Source organism: Helicoverpa armigera, chromosome 31 (assembly GCF_030705265.1).
Source record: "Helicoverpa armigera isolate CAAS_96S chromosome 31, ASM3070526v1, whole genome shotgun sequence".
NCBI classification, from domain to species: domain Eukaryota; kingdom Metazoa; phylum Arthropoda; class Insecta; order Lepidoptera; family Noctuidae; genus Helicoverpa; species Helicoverpa armigera.
Window position 1 is genome coordinate 3,933,678 of NC_087150.1, and position 18,906 is coordinate 3,952,583.

The 18,906-nt window shown below is 38.1% G+C and overlaps 1 protein-coding gene and 1 long non-coding RNA gene across 2 annotated transcripts in view; one reads left to right on the plus strand and one right to left on the minus strand.

Moving 5' to 3' along the window:
* The window catches only part of LOC135119229 (uncharacterized), a 150,814-nt gene that overhangs the window by 74,352 nt on the left and 57,556 nt on the right, over positions 1 to 18,906 (minus strand). The window lies entirely within an intron of this gene.
* LOC110381649 (uncharacterized) lies at positions 572 to 18,740 on the plus strand. The gene is made up of 5 exons (XM_049839920.2): positions 572 to 763; positions 2,553 to 2,689; positions 6,657 to 6,830; positions 12,933 to 13,383; positions 15,243 to 18,740. Exons 1-5 carry the CDS (start codon positions 706 to 708, stop codon positions 15,281 to 15,283), a joined length of 861 nt encoding a protein of 286 aa, XP_049695877.2. The 5' UTR covers positions 572 to 705; the 3' UTR covers positions 15,284 to 18,740.

Consider the following 18,906-nt stretch of genomic DNA (forward strand, 5'->3'; position numbering starts at 1 on the left):
TTGGGAAAATGCATTTTGTCTATGTCTTCTTTAGGCGATTATTATCAAGTTTATCTCGTATTCACTTTTAAGTAATTTACAAATAAAGCTAACCTGGATATTCTGTATTTATACAACCATAATGGTACTGTTTATTCATACAATAAGTTATATATTAAATGAGGATTGCCACTTTTTACCTATCTACCGTTTAATTTACATAAGAACATTGAGAACTGTTCTCACTAGTTTTTACGATTACGTCTGTCTACTGAGGGCACTACATTCCTCACCCAAATGAACGCAGTATGTTTCTGTCTTCAGGAGTTCAGAGTACACCAATCTACATAACATGAGGAAGATCTCAACCAATAACAACGAAGATAAAACACTTTTTAACTTTGTGTTACGTCTTTTTTTTAACCTAATTGCAAATTTTACATAAACGTGACGTCACAAACTTCAACTTCCAACCGTTAATACCTTATATCCTATGTCGTATGCGTAAAAGACATTTAAAGTTCTACATCCATTCTACAGAATTAGTCGATTATTTGTATGGACCTCACGTGATAAACAAAGTGGCCCTACGCCATCACTAATTCCATGAATGAAACAAGTTTGACATTGACAGCTCTCGAAATCCTAACCTACCGAACTATTTTCTAAAAACGTAAAAGATATTTACAAAAATAAATAATTAAAACAAACTATTAAATATGAAGAATGGACGATAATGGGAAGCACACGTCCTCGTATCAACTGGACCAAGAAATTTTGGATGGCAAGTTGTTGAAATAATATTTTTTTTTGTTGTAAAATTCTAGTACGGATAAATCAACAGGTAGACGTCTAATGTGTTATGACAATATGACGCAGAAATATTATATATTCTTATTGTATACATAATATGTATCGTAAATACTTTAAAATGGTACCTTCATCGTACGTAGGAAAACAATTTGGCTGAATACATAACGATCTATGCCTAAAAATGATAACCAAAACAAAAAAATAGTTTTTAACTATGGTCTTTGAAATCAAAATATTCTAAAACTGAAATGTAACTATAATAACAAGTTATTTAATCAATTATTTTGTTGATATATACTTAGTTTCAATGTATGAGGTTGTTGTTTAGTTTGGCAAAGCAACATTTTAGTAAATAACAAAGTATGATTCATACAGTTAAAATGTAATGATATATGATTCAAGTGCATGATCGTACTGATATCAGATTCTGATTTGAATTTGGAACACATACACTTTTAAAAAATGCTCTAGAGATTTAGTTGTCTCTGCGCTTATTTTTCCTAATTATTATTATAATTCTATTTGAATCATTTATCTCATTGGGTATTATAGTAGCAATGCCAGGGGCCAGGGGGCCCTAGTTTCAAATCCCAGGTCAGGCTGAAATTGGTATGATGGAATTGATGTTGGTAAAACACCCATGCTGTGACCACTGTGACTATATATTATGTGTCCTTCACCGCTGGCTGCTCATTAAAAACAGCACCATAGCCTTTCAAAGAATTCATCACTCTGGCTAGAAGATGGCAAAATAAATACTCTTTCTTTCATCCAGGACTTCAATACACTCTTTTTTATGGGTTATCATCAACAATCCTCTCCCTATGTGGGTTAGCAACGTGAGAGAGTGTCAGACTCTTGCTGACTAAAACCCACCATGTTCTTTTTTAGTGTACCAGGGCAGCGGCAGGACCAAAGCAGTAGAGAGTATGGTATTGGTTATATACTTTTGCCTCATAGAGCATTTTAGTTTGTTGGTCTTATGTCTGATGTCTCTGTTTGTCTGACTGCAGTCCTGTCAGGCTATCAGAGTAAAGAAATAGAGCATGCACCTGTGTTTGTGCAAATGGGATTGTATTATATTTCCTGGCAGAAAACTATCAGATTTTTTTAAATAGCCCATTGTAACATCTGTATGCACTATCTATAATATGTCCTGCTTAGCTGGCTAATCTCATTATATAAGAACAGGCTATAGGAGGTGACAAGTGGCTAGGAGGACATCATCATCCATCATGCACTATTGAAAGTCCTGCGTAGCTGGCTGATCTCCTCATATGAGAACATACATGGTTGACTATTAGCTAGGACGCCAGAATAAATCTATATATTAATGTTGTTGTATGCTGTGTCTCCACAGCGAGCGGTGTCAGCAAGTTTTTGTCGGCGGTGGCAGGCTTGTCCACCTGCAAGTAAAACTAAAACAAATATTATAAGTAAAACAACATTTTTGTTGCGCAACATTTCTATTGTGATATTGCTCAATGTCATTTTAGTTCATTCATCATCATCATCATCATCATCTCAGCCATAGGACATCCACCGCTGAACATAGGACATCCACTGCTGAACATAGGCCTCCACAGCTTCTCCTTTAGCTCATTAGGGACGACTATTTATTAACCGACTTCCCAAGAAAGGAGGAGGTTCTCAATTCGGATATCTGTATGTCATTTAGTCGCCAATATCTCGGTCATTTACCAACGGATTTGCGCCATTTTTCTGTTGTTTCACTCTATATATTGTAGCTGTGTCCACAGCGCGCGGTATCAGCATGTCGGTGTCGGAAGTGGCGGGGCTGTCCACCTGCAAGTACTCGGAGCGCGTGCAGGCGCTGCGGCTTAGCGATGATGACCTCGCCTTCCTGAAGGGGCTGAGGCGACGGATTAAGAATAGGGTGAGTTTTACTTTATATACTAAGGTCCTTTATAAAATATCTAACTGTCTGTTTTCTCGCGTCCCGTGGGAACTACTGCCCGTACAAGGGTAAAATATAGACTATGTCACCTGTGGATATTTTAGCTTCTCAATACTTAGTGAAGGAAATTTTCTAATCGGTTTTGTATATTTGTTCTGTATCTTTCAGTCTTTAAAATATGTTTCGTCTTCTTAATACATATTGGTATCTAAGCACCTATTGAAGCGAATAAGGCCCAATTTCACTGTCATCATAAAAGTCAGTTTTTCTTATAGCCTTCGTTTTACCCTCATCCCGATGGAAATACTTTCTACATCAGGATAATATAAACTATACCTATTAACGCCAAGTTTCATCAAAATCCATAACATATTTTTTGAACGAAAGAAGAACACACGTCCACATATGGGTATGCATCCATTAAACTTTCGCATTTATAATAGAAAGGATCATCATCATCATCATCTCAGCCGGCGGACGTCCACTGCTGAACATAGGCCTCCCCCTTAGATCTCCACTATAGAAACATATAACAATAGAAAGGATGATCAGGGAAAATGTAGCACTCCAACTATGCATTTTTTTTTCAAATCGATTCAGTAGTTTCGGTCTCTTTAGGATTGAAACAAATAAAACATCTTTTCCTCTTTATCATCATATTAGTATAGAAGTATGTATTTATGTAAAAAGTCCTGTTAAGAAGTTTTTCTTTACTTAAACGGAATATAGGAACTGCATAAATACTTAAACATACAGTCATGGACACATAATTAAAGACACCCCCCGACTCGAAGTGAAATAAATAGTTATGGTACTGACATGAGCTTAAGCACGGTATAAACTGTAGTGTAATAATTATTAAAACAAACATTACATTGTGTTCTTTAAATTAAGGACAAAAAATATTTTCTTTCTTTAATACTTTAGATATAAAGCTCTATGGGAAATGAACACTAACTTTTGTAGCTGATACTTGGCTGGTCAGCTAATTAAAGACAGTTAAAGCCCAGTTAAGAAAAAAAACGAAAGATACAAATAGTTGCCATACTTTTTTTTAGAAGTGAGTAAAATACTTATGAAAATTCGAATTAGGTAATAATTTAGGTTTATTTCATTAAAAATTTTCATTTTACTCCTATCAATAAGACTAGAACAAAAATTCTGGTAAGTAAAATGTTTTAGGCTTTTTATTTTAATATTATATTTTGACATACGGATTTATTCATACCACTTGATCTATAGTAAGGACATGGTAATAAATTTATTATTAAAGATTTCTTATCAATGGCACTAAAAAAGGCATGGATTGAGAACAACTCAAAACCGACCCCAAGGAAAACTTGTCCGCAAACAGACTTTAATGCGGTGCTATAGGCAAATAGTGAACCATTTACATGATTCGGTACTGGTTTTTTTGGGAGTCATCAGATGCTAAAAGGACGACAATTGTGTCTGCAGAACTTTTAGACTACAACCGGGACGGGAAAAGCTGTAAGGCATGGGTATCGGAAGATGTTACTTTTGGAAAAGCACCGCGTGTCCATACTGTAGTTGGCTATTTCTATCAAATGTGAAAGGTGCAGTTAACAAGTGTTCAAAAATGTATTTTTTTTCTCATTAAACAAAGGGATACGAATAATTCTAAAATAATGTATCGAAATTAGTCGCCTCCAAAACATGAGATGGAACCAAAATACACTAAGAAAGTTCTCAAACATAGGAGGCGAAAAAGTAATAGTGTGGGGCTTCTCTGGTGTGGTGATCTTTTAGAAAGATATTATTAAAAATAGGCGAATTCAAGTACTATAATATTTTAGAAATAGCATTTTGTTATATGCTAAGCATAATTTACCGGTCCTTAGCGCTTTCCAAATTAGAAAAGTTCTGAAAAACACTGTAAAGGACTCTTTGATCGAGCAACTTATGACGGTTTTGGTTTGGCCCATCGCAAATTTAATAGAAAAAAAACTGGTGATCGGCAAGAAAACACAATGGCGATAAGTCATACATGAAACATTGATCAATTTTACACAGATTTTTATGAAGCATGGAAGAAAATTCCCGTAGCGACTTAAAACAAAACTGACCGCTTGCACGCTTAGGGATGTCGTGCTGTCATTGAGGTAAAAGGAAATAAACCAAATATTAGTACTCATTAGTATGCTTAGTTACAGTGTAGGGAATGTTGTTATAGAAAAGTACCATCAATAATATTAATAATTTGCATTTCTTCATCTGAGCAAATGGAGTGTCTTTAATTATATGGCCAGGCCACGTTATGGTTCATACCGCTTGAGATTCGGATAAAGCGAAAAAAATCTTGTCGCGAAGGATCACTGAAGATAGTCTTTAGTTTTAATACTTCACAATGCCCTCTTAAATATTTTATAATAGAAAATAAAGTTCCAGTAGCAATCAGAAAAAAGAAATACAGATGAAATGCGGCAGCAATTTAAGATTCCAACAGTGTCTTTAATTATGTGTCCATGACTGTATATGCAACATAAATATTGCAATGCAAAGACTACTGGTGTCTGTGGTTAGAGCAGGTAACTCGATATACTCTGTGGTCAGTTGCGAACATTTCTCATGTGGATTGATGACTTTTTAATTATATAGAAGCTGACTCACTATAATTTATATCGATAGAAACATAAACTAGTTTCCTCACTCAGTTTTACTTATTTTCTGGTGTATTTTTAGATATCTGGATAAAAAGTTTAAATTGTTCTAGTACCAAACAAAACCGTTAGAAACCGCTAATATGCCTATGATTGCAAATCCATCTTAACGCAGGTGAATCAGCTTGTAACAGCTATTTATCTCATCTGCCTAGCTTTTTCCCAACTATGGTAGTGGCGGCTTCCAGTCTAACCGAATGCAGCTGAGTAGGTACCAGTGTGCCACATAGAGCGACTGCATATCTGACCTTCTCAAACCAGTTACCCCGGCCACACGACACCCCATTCAGATAGGTTGTCAGACTATCTGGATTCTGTCTGACTACCCGTAACGACTGTTAAATATGTTCAAATTCAAACAGCCGGGACCCACTACTTTATCGAGAAGGACATAAAAGCCCATCGATGCACATGTATGTGTGAATGTCATTTTTACAAACGTTTGTACGTAGCGTCATGCTGATGTATTTCTTTCTTTATGTTTTTTTAACGACGTCAAAAATTATCTAATGAGCCCTCCCGCTGTGGGTTACGCGCGGTGAGGGAGTGTCAGACTCTTACTGACTAAAAACCGTCGTGTTCCGTCGTAGGCCTTTTATATACCAGGGCCGCTGGGCTGGACACCGCTAGTGTAGCGGGAGGGGTCATTTGATGATTTTTGCCATTGTAAAAAAAAGTACATAGCTTCATCAGCTTTATTTTGTGCCCGTAATCTAACAAAAGTCGTGGTGGCCTAGCTAGTGGGTAAAGAACCAACCTCTCGAGTATGAGGGTGTGGGTTCGATTCCAGGTCAGGCAAGTACTAATGCAACTTTTCTAAGTTTGTATGCACTTTCTAAGTATATCTTAGACACCATTGACTGTGTTTCGGATGGCACGTTAAACTGTAGGTCCCGGCTGTCATTGAACATCCTTGGCAGTCGTTGAAGGTAGTTAAAAGCCAGAATATCTCACACCAATCTTACCAAGGGGTATTAAGTTGCCCGGGTACACTGGTACTCAGCCGCATTCGCGTAGACTGGACGCCGACCCCACCTTAGTTGGGAAAAGGGCTCGGGAGATGATGAGTATGTACCTTCGTTATCTTTATTTTGTGCCAGTAATCTGAAATGAAATGAAATTGTTTATTTTGCAAGTTGGACATTACATCACTTTTCCTCGTCATTTTAAGAACGCTGAGGCCGGCATTTCCTAACTGACTGATCCCTGAGAAGAAACGCCGAAACAAACTCAAGGGTCTAACAAAAACTCCCTTTAATTTTCAGCTAGCATCCCAAAACAGTCGTCGCCGCAGCGTCGAACACTTGCGTCGGTTGGCTCGCGAACTCCGCGCAGTCAGAGCTTGTAGGGACGACGCGTTAGCTGAACGACGCACCCTCGTGTCGCAACGCGATGCTTTAAGAGACAGCTGTGTTAGTCTCCGGCGGTATGTTGTGCAGGTAAGATGTTTGCAATTAAAGCTACTGTAATTTTGAGGAGTTAAAACCTTAATAAACGACTCGGCAATCAGAAATTTCATGCTATTCCGTCGCGGAGTGAGTGTCATGTTGTATATGCACTAAGATAGATTCTGTCACGGCATACAAGACCATCTTACCGTCATCTCATATGAGCGTCATATCATATCATCTTCCATCGTGGCCTATGACCGTAAATAATCTCCCGTCATGTCTATTCTATTCTATTCTATTTTTATTTATGGCAATCCATGTCGATGCAAACGTCGACGATTCTGCCAATAACAAGTGGAATGAGAAGCAAGTCGTGCTTGTGATTGATAAAGAATAAAATTAAATTGATCTTGAAGACAAACTTGTGTAACTTAACGTGTTAGTAGGACGGCACTGAAACAAACAGAAATACATTTACATATATAAATAATAACAATATGTTAGTAACATAAAACGAATAATATATATACCACAACTATACAAACAGTGGTCTAAATAAATAGGCCACAGTTTATAATTTAATATTATTTCGATGGATAGACATCAATAGCGCCTGGAGCAATTCTGGACAGGAGTAAGTTAAGAGGGAGCGGAAATTAGTAGGGAGAGGAATCTTAAGATTTCGAAGACGACCATATAAATCAAAAGATGAGTTATTGGGACAATTAAAGAATATATGGTCCAGGGTACCCTCATCCAGTCCACACTCGCAGAGGGATGAGTCCTGCACCCGAATTTTGCGCAAGAAGACCGGAGTACAACAATGACCTAATCGTATTCTGCACAGGACTGAAATAACCTGTTTAGGGTATTTTTTAAAATGACTGAACCACGGTTTTGATTTTACAACCGGTTGGATAGTGTAATATGAACTACCCTTCTTTCTGCTGGAGATATTCCACCATTCCTGCCACGAAGTCTCAAGACTCAATCTAGGAACGTTTAGTAGGTCATGCCCTTGAAGGGAGAAGTGTGCAAGGTCCACTGATTCAGACGTGCATGCATCTTTAGCCAATGCGTCAGCACATTCATTTCCCGTTATACCGCAGTGGCTAGGGATCCAAACTAAGTGAACAACTTTCTCTTGCCGAGAGCAGGAGAAAAGGGACTTTTTGATATCCAGGATAATAGGACAATGGAGTTTAGATCTAAAGGGATTCTGGGATAGGGCTTGGAGACAACTAAGGGAGTCAGTAAAGATAACTCCGAAGTTGATCTCATGGGACTCTATAAAGTGACAAGCTTCCAATAATGCCACGCACTCGCCTGTAAATATAGAAGACTCCTTTGGGCATCTGAATTTCATAATGATTTTCGAGTTCTGGTAATAAACCGCGGCTCCAGTATAACCACCATTCAATTTGGAAGCATCCGTGAAGAACCTTTGAAACCCAGTCCATCGTTCACCCAAAACCGCATTAAAGGTTGAATTTGCCGATGGGGAGTTTTTAGATATGCCAATGTTATAAAATATATTAGGGGTGAAGCAAAGTACATCATAGGGATAATTAAATAAAGGAAGTCTGGGATGTGATGCAATAGGGGATTCTAAATTTTGAAAAAATCGGAATGCTTTCAGGAATAAGGGGATTTCTTTATGTTCCCAATATTTTGAGCTGTGACAAAGAGTGTCAAGCTCTCTGAGTTTTGGGATGAGAGGGTGGGATGATTTGGGAATAACCCTGGACAAAAAACGAGAAGCAAGGTACTGACGTCTCAGGGCTAAGGGAGGTTCAGCGCATTCAACCTGTAAGGCGTTAATAGGCGACGACTTCATGCAACCTGTGATGATCCGAAGGCATTGAGATTGGATCCTATCTAAGCCGGCCAAGGCACCTTTGTTACCAGGAATCACCAAGTGTGACCCATAATCCAGAATGCTACGGACTAAAGCATTGTAAATTAATTTCATAGCGAAGGGGTGTGCCCCCCACCAGACCCCAGAGAGAGCTTTCAAAATGGAGATAACTCGTTCGCATCTTTTAATTAAGTAATTTATGTGATGACTACCGGATAATTTTGAATCTAAATAAACTCCTAAAAATTTTGCTTTTTGGGCTATAGGGATGCCTTGTCCTTGGATGTTCACTGAGACCTGAGGGATCAGTCGTTTTCGGGAGAAAATCACTACCGAGCTTTTTGGGGCAGATAATGAGAGACCATGGTCCAGAAGCCATGTGTGCAGAGAGTCCAGGGAGAGGCAGAGGGATGAGGCAGCATCCTCTATGGAAGAATTAACAACATATAACACCAGATCATCAGCATATTGCAGTAAGTGACAATCAGCATTGAGGCTGGAGCCAATGTCTGCCGTATAGAGGTTGTAAAGTAGAGGGCTTAAAACAGAGCCTTGCGGAAGGCCTTTCCACGTCTGCCTCATCTCGAATACTTCCCCCTGCACTCTGAGCATTAATGAGCGAGACATGAGGAGTGCGCATATACATTGTACCATCTTACCTGGAATCCTCAGCTGTTGCAATTTCTGCCTGAGGACTGGAAGAAGAACGCTGTCGTATGCGGAAGATATGTCAAGGAATGCGGCTACAGCAGATTCATTTTTGGAAAAAGCTGTACGGATGTCGGTTACCAGAATTGCCACACTATCCATGGTACTAAGCCCCTTTCTAAAGCCAAACTGATGGCTCGGCAGTGAATCCCTAGACTCAACCAACCACTCAAGCCTATTTTTAATTAAGTGTTCCAGTAACTTGGCCAACACGGAGGACAAAGCAATTGGTCTAAGGCCATTCGGGTCATCAGCAGTCTTGCCGGGCTTTAGGAGCGGAATGACTATTTGTAATTTCCACTGGTCAGGCACCCAACCATATTGATAGCAATAATTAACAATGTCAAGGTAGTATTGCTTAGCTTTAGAACCGGAATGAGCTACAAATGAATACGGTATTCCGTCCATGCCTGGAGCGGAATCCCTAACATGACGCAACACCGCATCAAGTTCCTTCAACGAAAATGGTTCATCCATAGGATCATCCAAAATATTTACAGACGGTAGCAGAAGTTCTGGAAATGAAGGAACAAAGGCTGGAGCAATTTTGTCGAAGAAGGATTCAGCAGTTTCTCTCGTGATGGGGGAAGAGATAGATGGGGAGCAGCCTCGCCTAAAACGATTAATGCTCTTCCATACTGCTGATATGGGAGTGGAAGGGGATAGAGAAGTGCAAAACTTAACCCAACCACGACGTTTCTTCTTATGAAGAAGCCGCCGAGATTGAGCAAACACTCGTCTGTACCGTATAAGATTGTCGCTATTCATCGATTCATTGTACTGTTTTTCGGCCTCTTTCCTTTCTTTAACAGCCGATGTGCATTCTTGGTCCCACCAAGGGGGTGATGGAATTTTATTTTTGGCACAGTTACGCAACGGGAAGGATGAGTCTGCACTTGAAGTAATGGCCGCGATAAAGTCATCGTAACATCTCTTAGCATGGCAGTGACCAGAAGTATCTTGGTAACTTGAAGTTAAATTTGGAAGTATACTAATTTTCTCCTCCAGTAAAGATGAAAACTTCGTCCAATCGGGTTTGGACAAGTTGTACTTCAATAGTGGAGGAGAAGTTTTCTGTAAATAGGTTTTATTAAGAAATGTTATAACAATGGGGTAATGGTCGCTACCATGCGTAAGGGTAGTACATTGCCAATGAATTGATGCCGCCAACTCTACGGAACAGAATGTGAGGTCTACACAACTCTTTTGCTGTCCGGGAAGGGATCTACGAGTAGGGCTACCATCATTTAGGATGCAAAGGTCTAGGTCATCCAAGATTTCTACTAAACCTTCCCCAAAGGAATCGCAGCGATTGGAACCCCATCTAAAATGATGACAATTGAAATCACCCATGACAAGTACGGGTCCTACAATATTATTTAAGATTTCTCTAATGGTAGTTAAGAACCTGTGCTGTGGGTGAGAGATATACACAGATAGAACTGTGATACCTTCAATTCTACCTGCAACTATATTCATGTCACCATCCAGAGCAGAAAGACTTAAGGTCGAAAGTGGAACACGATTATTAACAAGGAGAGCCGACCCTCCATAGCCATCAGATCTGTCACATCTGAGAATATTAAAAAGTGGTATATTAAAACTGAGACTCGGTGTGAGCCAAGTCTCAGCGATTGAGCAAGCCAGTGGCTTGAATTTATTTAGAAGGAATATGAGGTCGTGTTTCTTATGCCACACGCTCCTCACATTCCATTGCAGGAATATTTGGCGGGACGCCATTTCTAATATTTGGGAGAAGATTAACTAGTTGATAGGCAACGTTGGACGGTATTTCAGCATTATTAGTAGATAAAATTGTAGTCAAAAGTTTAATAAGGATATCTATAAGTGATGATGTATTATTGCCAATGAATGGGTTATTTAGAGCACAGCCATCAGGCTGTGAAGATGCAGGGGAGTTAATGATTTGCTGATGAGCAGCTTTATCGTAAGAGGGGGATAGAGGGGCATGGGTCTTTGGCTTAAGAAAAACGGTTTTGCGGTATGACTGAGTGGGAGCCGGAACTGCTTTTGCAGCATTTGCATAGTTGCGAGAAACAAGTGGGATAGTTTTGCTGGCTTCAGCATAAGAAAGGGACTTCTCAGCCATAACGGTCTTAATGGCCTTTTGTCTGCCCAACTCTGGGCATGATTTGCTATTCGCAAAATGATTCCCCGAGCAGAGCACACAGAATGCCTCCGCCTCAGAAATGCTGCAACCATCACCAGGGTGATCATGGCCGCATTTACTGCAGCGGGGTTTAGACCGGCACACAAGTTCCACATGACCGAACCTACAGCACTTACGGCACTGGATGGTGGGGTAAACATACTGTTGGACTGGAAGGGAAGTGTAACAACAGAAGACTCTTTGCGGTAATACCTGACCGTCAAAGGTAAGGACACATGTTTCTGTAGCCTTAAATTCGGCCACTCCATCAATCACCACTTTCCTATTTATCCGTCTAACTTTAAGAATTTCTCCACAACCTGAAGGGACCTGTAGGTATCTTTTAGCTTCTTCTTCATTCAAATCAGTGGGCACACCAGTAACAACACCCATGCGAGTAATATTAAAAGTAGGGATAGAGGCCACAAAACTATTTTTGGGAAGGATATTATTAATGATAAATGAATTCGCATCCTGAGGGGATTTAAATTCTACTGATACACGATTCCTGCCGACTTTTTTAACGCCATCGCGGGCAATGCTAGTTATATTGTGCTTTTGAAGAAATATCCCAAAAGTAACTGGATGCAGAGAGGTACCGGCGTTAGGCTGGGGCTCCAATCGAGAGACGTGGACAATAAATGGTGCCTTATCTGTAGCAGAGTACCTGCTACGGCCAACTAAATTTCTTTGTTGTTTTGGTGGCGGGGTTGACACGGCAATGTTTGATTCATCTCCGCAGCGTTTCCTGGCATTAGAGGGTGATGAGGTGTGGGAGTCCGCGATACTGCAAGCAACATCGGCGAATTGGGACAGTGGATAGTTGGGGGAAAGAGGAGCAAATACAGAGATGTCAGGAGGGTCGGGGTCGGGAGGTTTATTGCAATCCATAGTGCTTATTAAAACTAGTTATTTACCCAAATAACAATACACCACCGATAACAAACACAGGGACAACACACAGACACAAAATTAAGTCACAAAAGGTCACAAAAACACTGAAAACAGCTGAAAATTCTAGGCACACGTGCTAACCAAAGACACTCTGTGGCGAGAATCGCTTTTGAGTCTCCTCCCGTCATGTCTTATGAGCGTCATATCATATGATCGCCATGCCATCTTCCTTAATGTCATATGACCGTCATATCATCTCCTGTCATGTCATATGTCTGCCATATCATCTTCCGTCATGTCATATGATTGTCATGTCGTCATGCGTCACGTCTTTTGACTGTCATATCATCATTCATCTTTTATCTTTATCTCCCAATAAGTCATATGAGCGACATATCATTTACCGTCACGTCATATGAGCTTCATATGGTCTTCCGTCATGTAATATGACCGTCATATGATCTTCCCGCCTACTTTGAATAAATGACTCTTTATCTTACTCAATTATTATTTTTTTCAGAGACTACAGGAACGCTCAGATACCACAGAAGTGCCAATCCTAGATTTAGATATAAATAAAGAATCTCAATTAACCCTACCTGTCAAAAAAGTCACTGTCACAGAAACGAAAACGCCATTACTGTCAGAATGCTTCGACAAAACCATAGACGCCATAGACAACAACATATTCGAATGTCGCATAGACAAATTAGTCCAGCAAAGCGTGAACCATATATTCAAAAATGAGTCGGTCGAAAAGAAAAAGGTTTTTGCTAAAACAGTTTTTATATCGAATGATAAGTTGTCTTCCGATATTAAGTCTATGGTTCTGAGTGAAGGGGAGGGGTTGAAGATTTTAGAAGAAGATGATGGAGTGTTAAATTTGTCTCTGAAGGAGGGTAGACGGAAAAGTCATGGGAGGAAGCAGTTGGCGCCGAGACGGATTGCCTATGTTTATACGGATAATAACGGTGAGTTTATGTAAAATACTATTTTTATTAGAAGGTAGGATATCAGTCAGCTGCGCAGGACATATTATAGTGCACAAGCATTTGCATAGACACAGGTGCACCTACTACTACATAGGTACAAGTCTTCCCTATAGGTATTGGGTAACCCAGGAAACTGGGTTGTGGAGGTTAGATAGTCAGTCGCTCCATGAAGCACACTGGTACTCAGCTGCACCCGGTTAGACTGGAAGCCGACTCCGACATAGTTGGGAAAAGAAAGATGACAAGTTTATATAGCATATTAGCTGTATCTCGCGGTTTTATTCGTGCCCCGTGGGAACTACTGCCCGTACCGGAATAAATATAGCCTATGTTACTCGGGAAGAGTGTAGCTTTCCAACAGTGAAGATTTTTTCTAATCAGTTCAGTAGTTTCGGAGTCTTACAAACTAAACAAAAAAAAATATTCCTCTCTATATTAGCTTACTAGCTGTTTTCCTGTGGTTGCACGTATTTTTTGGAGTTATGCCCGATTCGTCATTTTAGTGATTTGGCATCCATAAAAAACGTGTCCCAGTTGGTCATTCAATAAAATATTTTATTTTGCTTAGTCCCAATTGGTCATCCGTACTTTATTTTGTAAAAAGTACTGTCAACAAGATAAGCTTTACAATATTGTAATATGTTTTTTTTTATTTAAAAATAAATATTCGGAAAAAACATAACCTTTTGGTTATGTTTTTTCCGAATATTTATAATATGGCAAGACGCTATTAATAAAATCGCGATTTCAACGGCGTCACACACCGCACGGCCAAAACCAAAATACCAGGATCGCATAAATCAGATGAGTAATATACCAATCAACGAGTGTCCATGTACTAGGACCGCATAACTTACAGGAGTATAGCAGTCAAGAGTGTCAGGATTTTACGTTTTTTTCCTAATTGTAGATAAACATACCAATTTACACCATCATTCATCATTTTTATGTATACAATCTCTTTGCTAGTTATGGGCCCCTGGTACTTTTGTTACCGGCACAAAAAGTATCGAGTCACATTTTCGGGTTTATAAACTGCCCATGTTGTTCTTCACCTGTGTTTTAATGTAAATTTTATTATATTTATATGAGAGCTATACCTTTACCTACATCGAAGTTTTTCATTTAAAATTTCTTCTAACACTTTTATTTCTGACGGTACTCTGATACGTGAAATTTTATGCGGGGGACGAATCGGAACTCAAAATTTAAATATTAAATTATTTATTTTGCTCGAATGACCAATTGGGATTTGGTGTATGGAAAAAATAGTTGGTGACCAATCGGTACTAATGACAAATTGGGAATAACTCCTTCTTCCCATATTTAAATAAAATATTAGCTTTGATACCCGGGTACCGTATAGTTTAGATTTCCAATAGTGAAAAAAATTAAATTGATTGAGTAATACCAGAGATTGTCAAAAAAATATATACCCCCGCGATTCCACCCGCATCCCTTAGGGATTTCTTCCCACACACGGATAAAAAGTAGCCTATGACTTCTCTCAGGCCCTAGACTCTGTGCACCACATTTTATTTAAATAAGTTCAGTAGTTTCGACGTGAAAGCGTGACCTACAAACGGACAGTTACTTTCTTATTTTTAATAGCTTCTGCCAGCGGTTTCACCTGCATCCCGTGGGAACCTCTGCACGAACCCGGATAAAAGCCTATAGCCTTCCTCGATAAATGGGCTATCTAACACTGAAATAATTTTTCAAATCGGACCAGTAGTTCCTGAGATTAGCGCGTTCAAACAAAAAAACAAACTCTTCAGATTTTAATATTAGTATAGATTTTATTTTAATTTTATTTAATATTATTTTTTCTTTCACAGATGGCGTCCTCGATCTAAAAATAAAGAAGGAGAATCAGTGACACGAACCAATTTACAAATAAGTTAGGTTTTATATATACATATAAATAAATATATACTATACATACACTATACAGACCAAAAATATAGTTTATAATGGCGGGAACATTACTTTTAAGCAAATCTTATATACTATGTGCCTTTATTTGCTTTGTATGCTGTTTTTTTGGGGACAATTTCCCGCATCTGGATAACATATATGTTACAGCCTTTGTATCGTCCCACTGCTGGGCTGCGGCTTCCTCTCACACGGAGAAGAATTGAGCATTAATCACCACGCTTGCTCAATGCGGGTTGGATAAATATATAGGATACTTTAATTTTTTCTTAACAAATACATAGGTACATAATTTGTTTTAAGTTGGATCGCAATTTATATACAATTATGAGTGTCGGTTTCACCCGTATCAGTAGGGAGTTTCTTCCCGTACCTGGATAAAAATAACCCTTTCTAAGACAATAATTTATATGTGTGCCAAATATTTCTGCCATACTATATAACTTACTTTTTGACCTCCAACGCAAAAAAAGTGGCTCTAAGTTTAGGCACTGTTGGCCCTATTACAAAATCTTAAACATCTGTTGAACACTTGTCTAAGATGTGTGGCTGCAAAACGGACCTTATTTAAATGTCATCTGTAATTTTTTTAGACAAGTGTTCAACAGATGTTTAAAAGTTTTTGTGGTAAGACGGTATGTGTTTCTGTCTATCTATGGCAACTTAGTTCTTAAACAGTTGAACTGATTTGGATATCTTTATTATTTTTTTTTCTCTTACTTTTTTTTCGATACTTACCTATATTTTTTATTTTCGAAAGTTTTTTTAGCAAATAAAGGCACTAGTATGTTAGGTAACAAGGTTATATAGGATAAAATATAAACTTGTACTAGAAAATATGCAGAGCGATGTTTTTGTAATTCTACTCCACTGAAGTTACTGAGACTAAGTTTTTTTAACCTACTTCCCAAAGGAGGTTTTCAATAAGACTTCCTTAAATATTTTTCTGCAATGTAACCCATTGTTATAATAATGGTCTCAAGATAGTTAAATTGTCGGGTCTCGGCTGTCATTTGAACATCTTTGGCAGTCGTTACGGGTAGTCAGAAGCCTGAAAATCGGATAGCCAGTCATACCAAGGCGTATTGTGTTGCCCGTGTAACTGGGTTGAGGAGGTCAGATAGGCAGTCGATTCTTGTGACACACTGGTACTCAGCTGCATGCGGTTAGACTGGAAGCTGACCCCAACATAGTTAGGAAAAGGTTGAGCAGATCATGATGGTCTCAACATAGCCTTGTATATTTTCTATTATATGTGTTTAAAGCTATAATGATATAAGAAATAATGAAAAAAATACATCACACAACAATTGCATAGTAAATGAATAAAACAAAAATTCAATACCGACTAAATTCAATCCTTTTAAAATATACATACCTTAAAAAAAAATGTATGAACATAGTCAATATGAAAAAAGAACGTTATAAAAACACAATGATATTTTAATACGTTCGCACCAAATAACTTTACAACTGTGAAGTTAGCCATTAGAATCGTTGCGCATTTGTTCGTACAGATATTGTCAAGAAGCTTTGCTTGTCCGAAGTTAGCTACAATTGAATTCACAGCAGTAAAAAAATCGCCCGATCTCTCTCCTGTGGTGTCGGATTGTCGTCGCATCGCGCTATGAGAGTGAAGGAATAGTGAGTGCACCGCAGTCCAAGCAAATGTGCACATACTATAATATGTCCTGCGCAGCTGACTGATCTCCTTATATGAGAACAGCCGCCGTGGCCGACAATCGGTTAGGAGGACATCAATCAAATATATGAATGAAATGCAATGATATTTGGTGCGAACTGTAAAATTAAAATCTTGTATTTGTTACATATACATGTATAATATAAATATATATAGGTTAAAAATATGTCCAAAATGTTATTCAAAAGTTTTCGAATATTTTTTATAAGAGAAAAAGTGTAATATTGGTACAAAAATGTATTAGGAACTCTATGTATATTATATAAATTATTAAAAATATATAAAAAAGAATTTCTCTGAGAGAAATACGGTTATATGTCTGTTGCACATACGTTGGTTACAAAATACAATTTTGTGCTTTTTTATAACTGTATTATTATTATTTTTTTCCAGGAATAATAATCATGTATCCCATTTTTCTTCAAAATTGGCAGCTTTTAACATTATATATGAAGCCAATATTATATTTCTTGCTGTTACACCCGCGTCCCGTGGGAACTACTGCCCGTACCGGGATAAAGTATAGCCTATATTACCTCGGGAATAGTGTAGCTTTCCAACAGTGAAAGAATTTTTCAAATCGGAAGCTACAGTATCCCTGAGTAACATAGGCTATATTTTATCCCGGTACGAGCATTAGTCCCACGGGACGCGGGTGAAACCGAGGAAAAATAGCTAGCATTAAAAAAGTCACGAAATCAATATTTCTCTGTCTAAACTCCTATAAAGTAAAAGGGATAGCAAAACTCATTTTTTTATTTAAATTGTTATCAAATTACTACTAAACATACGATATTTTGAAAGTTTTACATAAAAAAAATCGAAGTGCAATTGTGAAAAAAATATTTTTACTGTTTGAAATCTGTGAAAAAAATACAGAATAAAAAGTTGTTCAGAAATGTGGTATTTATATGTGTATAGCATGACAGAATGTTACACTTTACAATGTAAGTTTTATACATGGAGTTATGTTTTACAAAAATAAACATGTATATACCTAACTTTTAAATATATACTACATCATATAATCCGCAGTAAGAAGTCAGTAAGTCTGACACCAGTCTAACCATGGGGTTGCCCGGGTAACTGGGTTGAGGAGGTCAGATAGGGCAGTCGCTCCTTGTAAAGCACTGGTACTCAGCTTCATCCGGTTAGACTGGAAGCCGACCCCAACATAGTTGGGAAAAGGACTCGGAGGATGATGATATAACCCGCAGTCGTAGTAACACTATTTTTAGCTCAAGAACTGCTGAACTGAATTAAATAAAAATTGGGAGATGCTGAGGTACATTCTATTTGGTTTCAGCCGCTTCCCCTAGGTACAACTTTACGCACCCGGATAAAAGTGTCCCAAAGGCTTCTAAATAATGGATGTATTAATTTTAGGTTCATGTACTTCTATGTGTACGTTAACTGTGAAGTTACCTCTCCTAAAATAAGTATAAAAATTTACACTTAACTGAAATGGGAATAGTTTCAATATCAGTAGTTCCTGATATAGCAATCAAACTCTTCGATTTTATTCGCATACAGATTGACATTTCTCAAAAGTTTTATTTTTGTAAAACATGACGCTAGAAAAAGTCGTTATATTCTGCAAACGAATACATAGTTTTATAATTAAACTAGTTGTAAGGGAAGTCGCGTGTATAAATGAATATGTGATGTTGAGTTTGAATACATAATTTTAGTTACCCAAGCGATGTTTTATTTTTATAGTAGTTACTTCCTGTACCAGGATATAAAGTAGTTGTGCCGGTTTCAGCAAGCATCCCGTGCGTTGGATCTGGTCTCCCTAAGTACATATCAAAAAACTTTTTACAAAAAATAAAACTTACTTCAATAATACATATAGGTACCCAAAA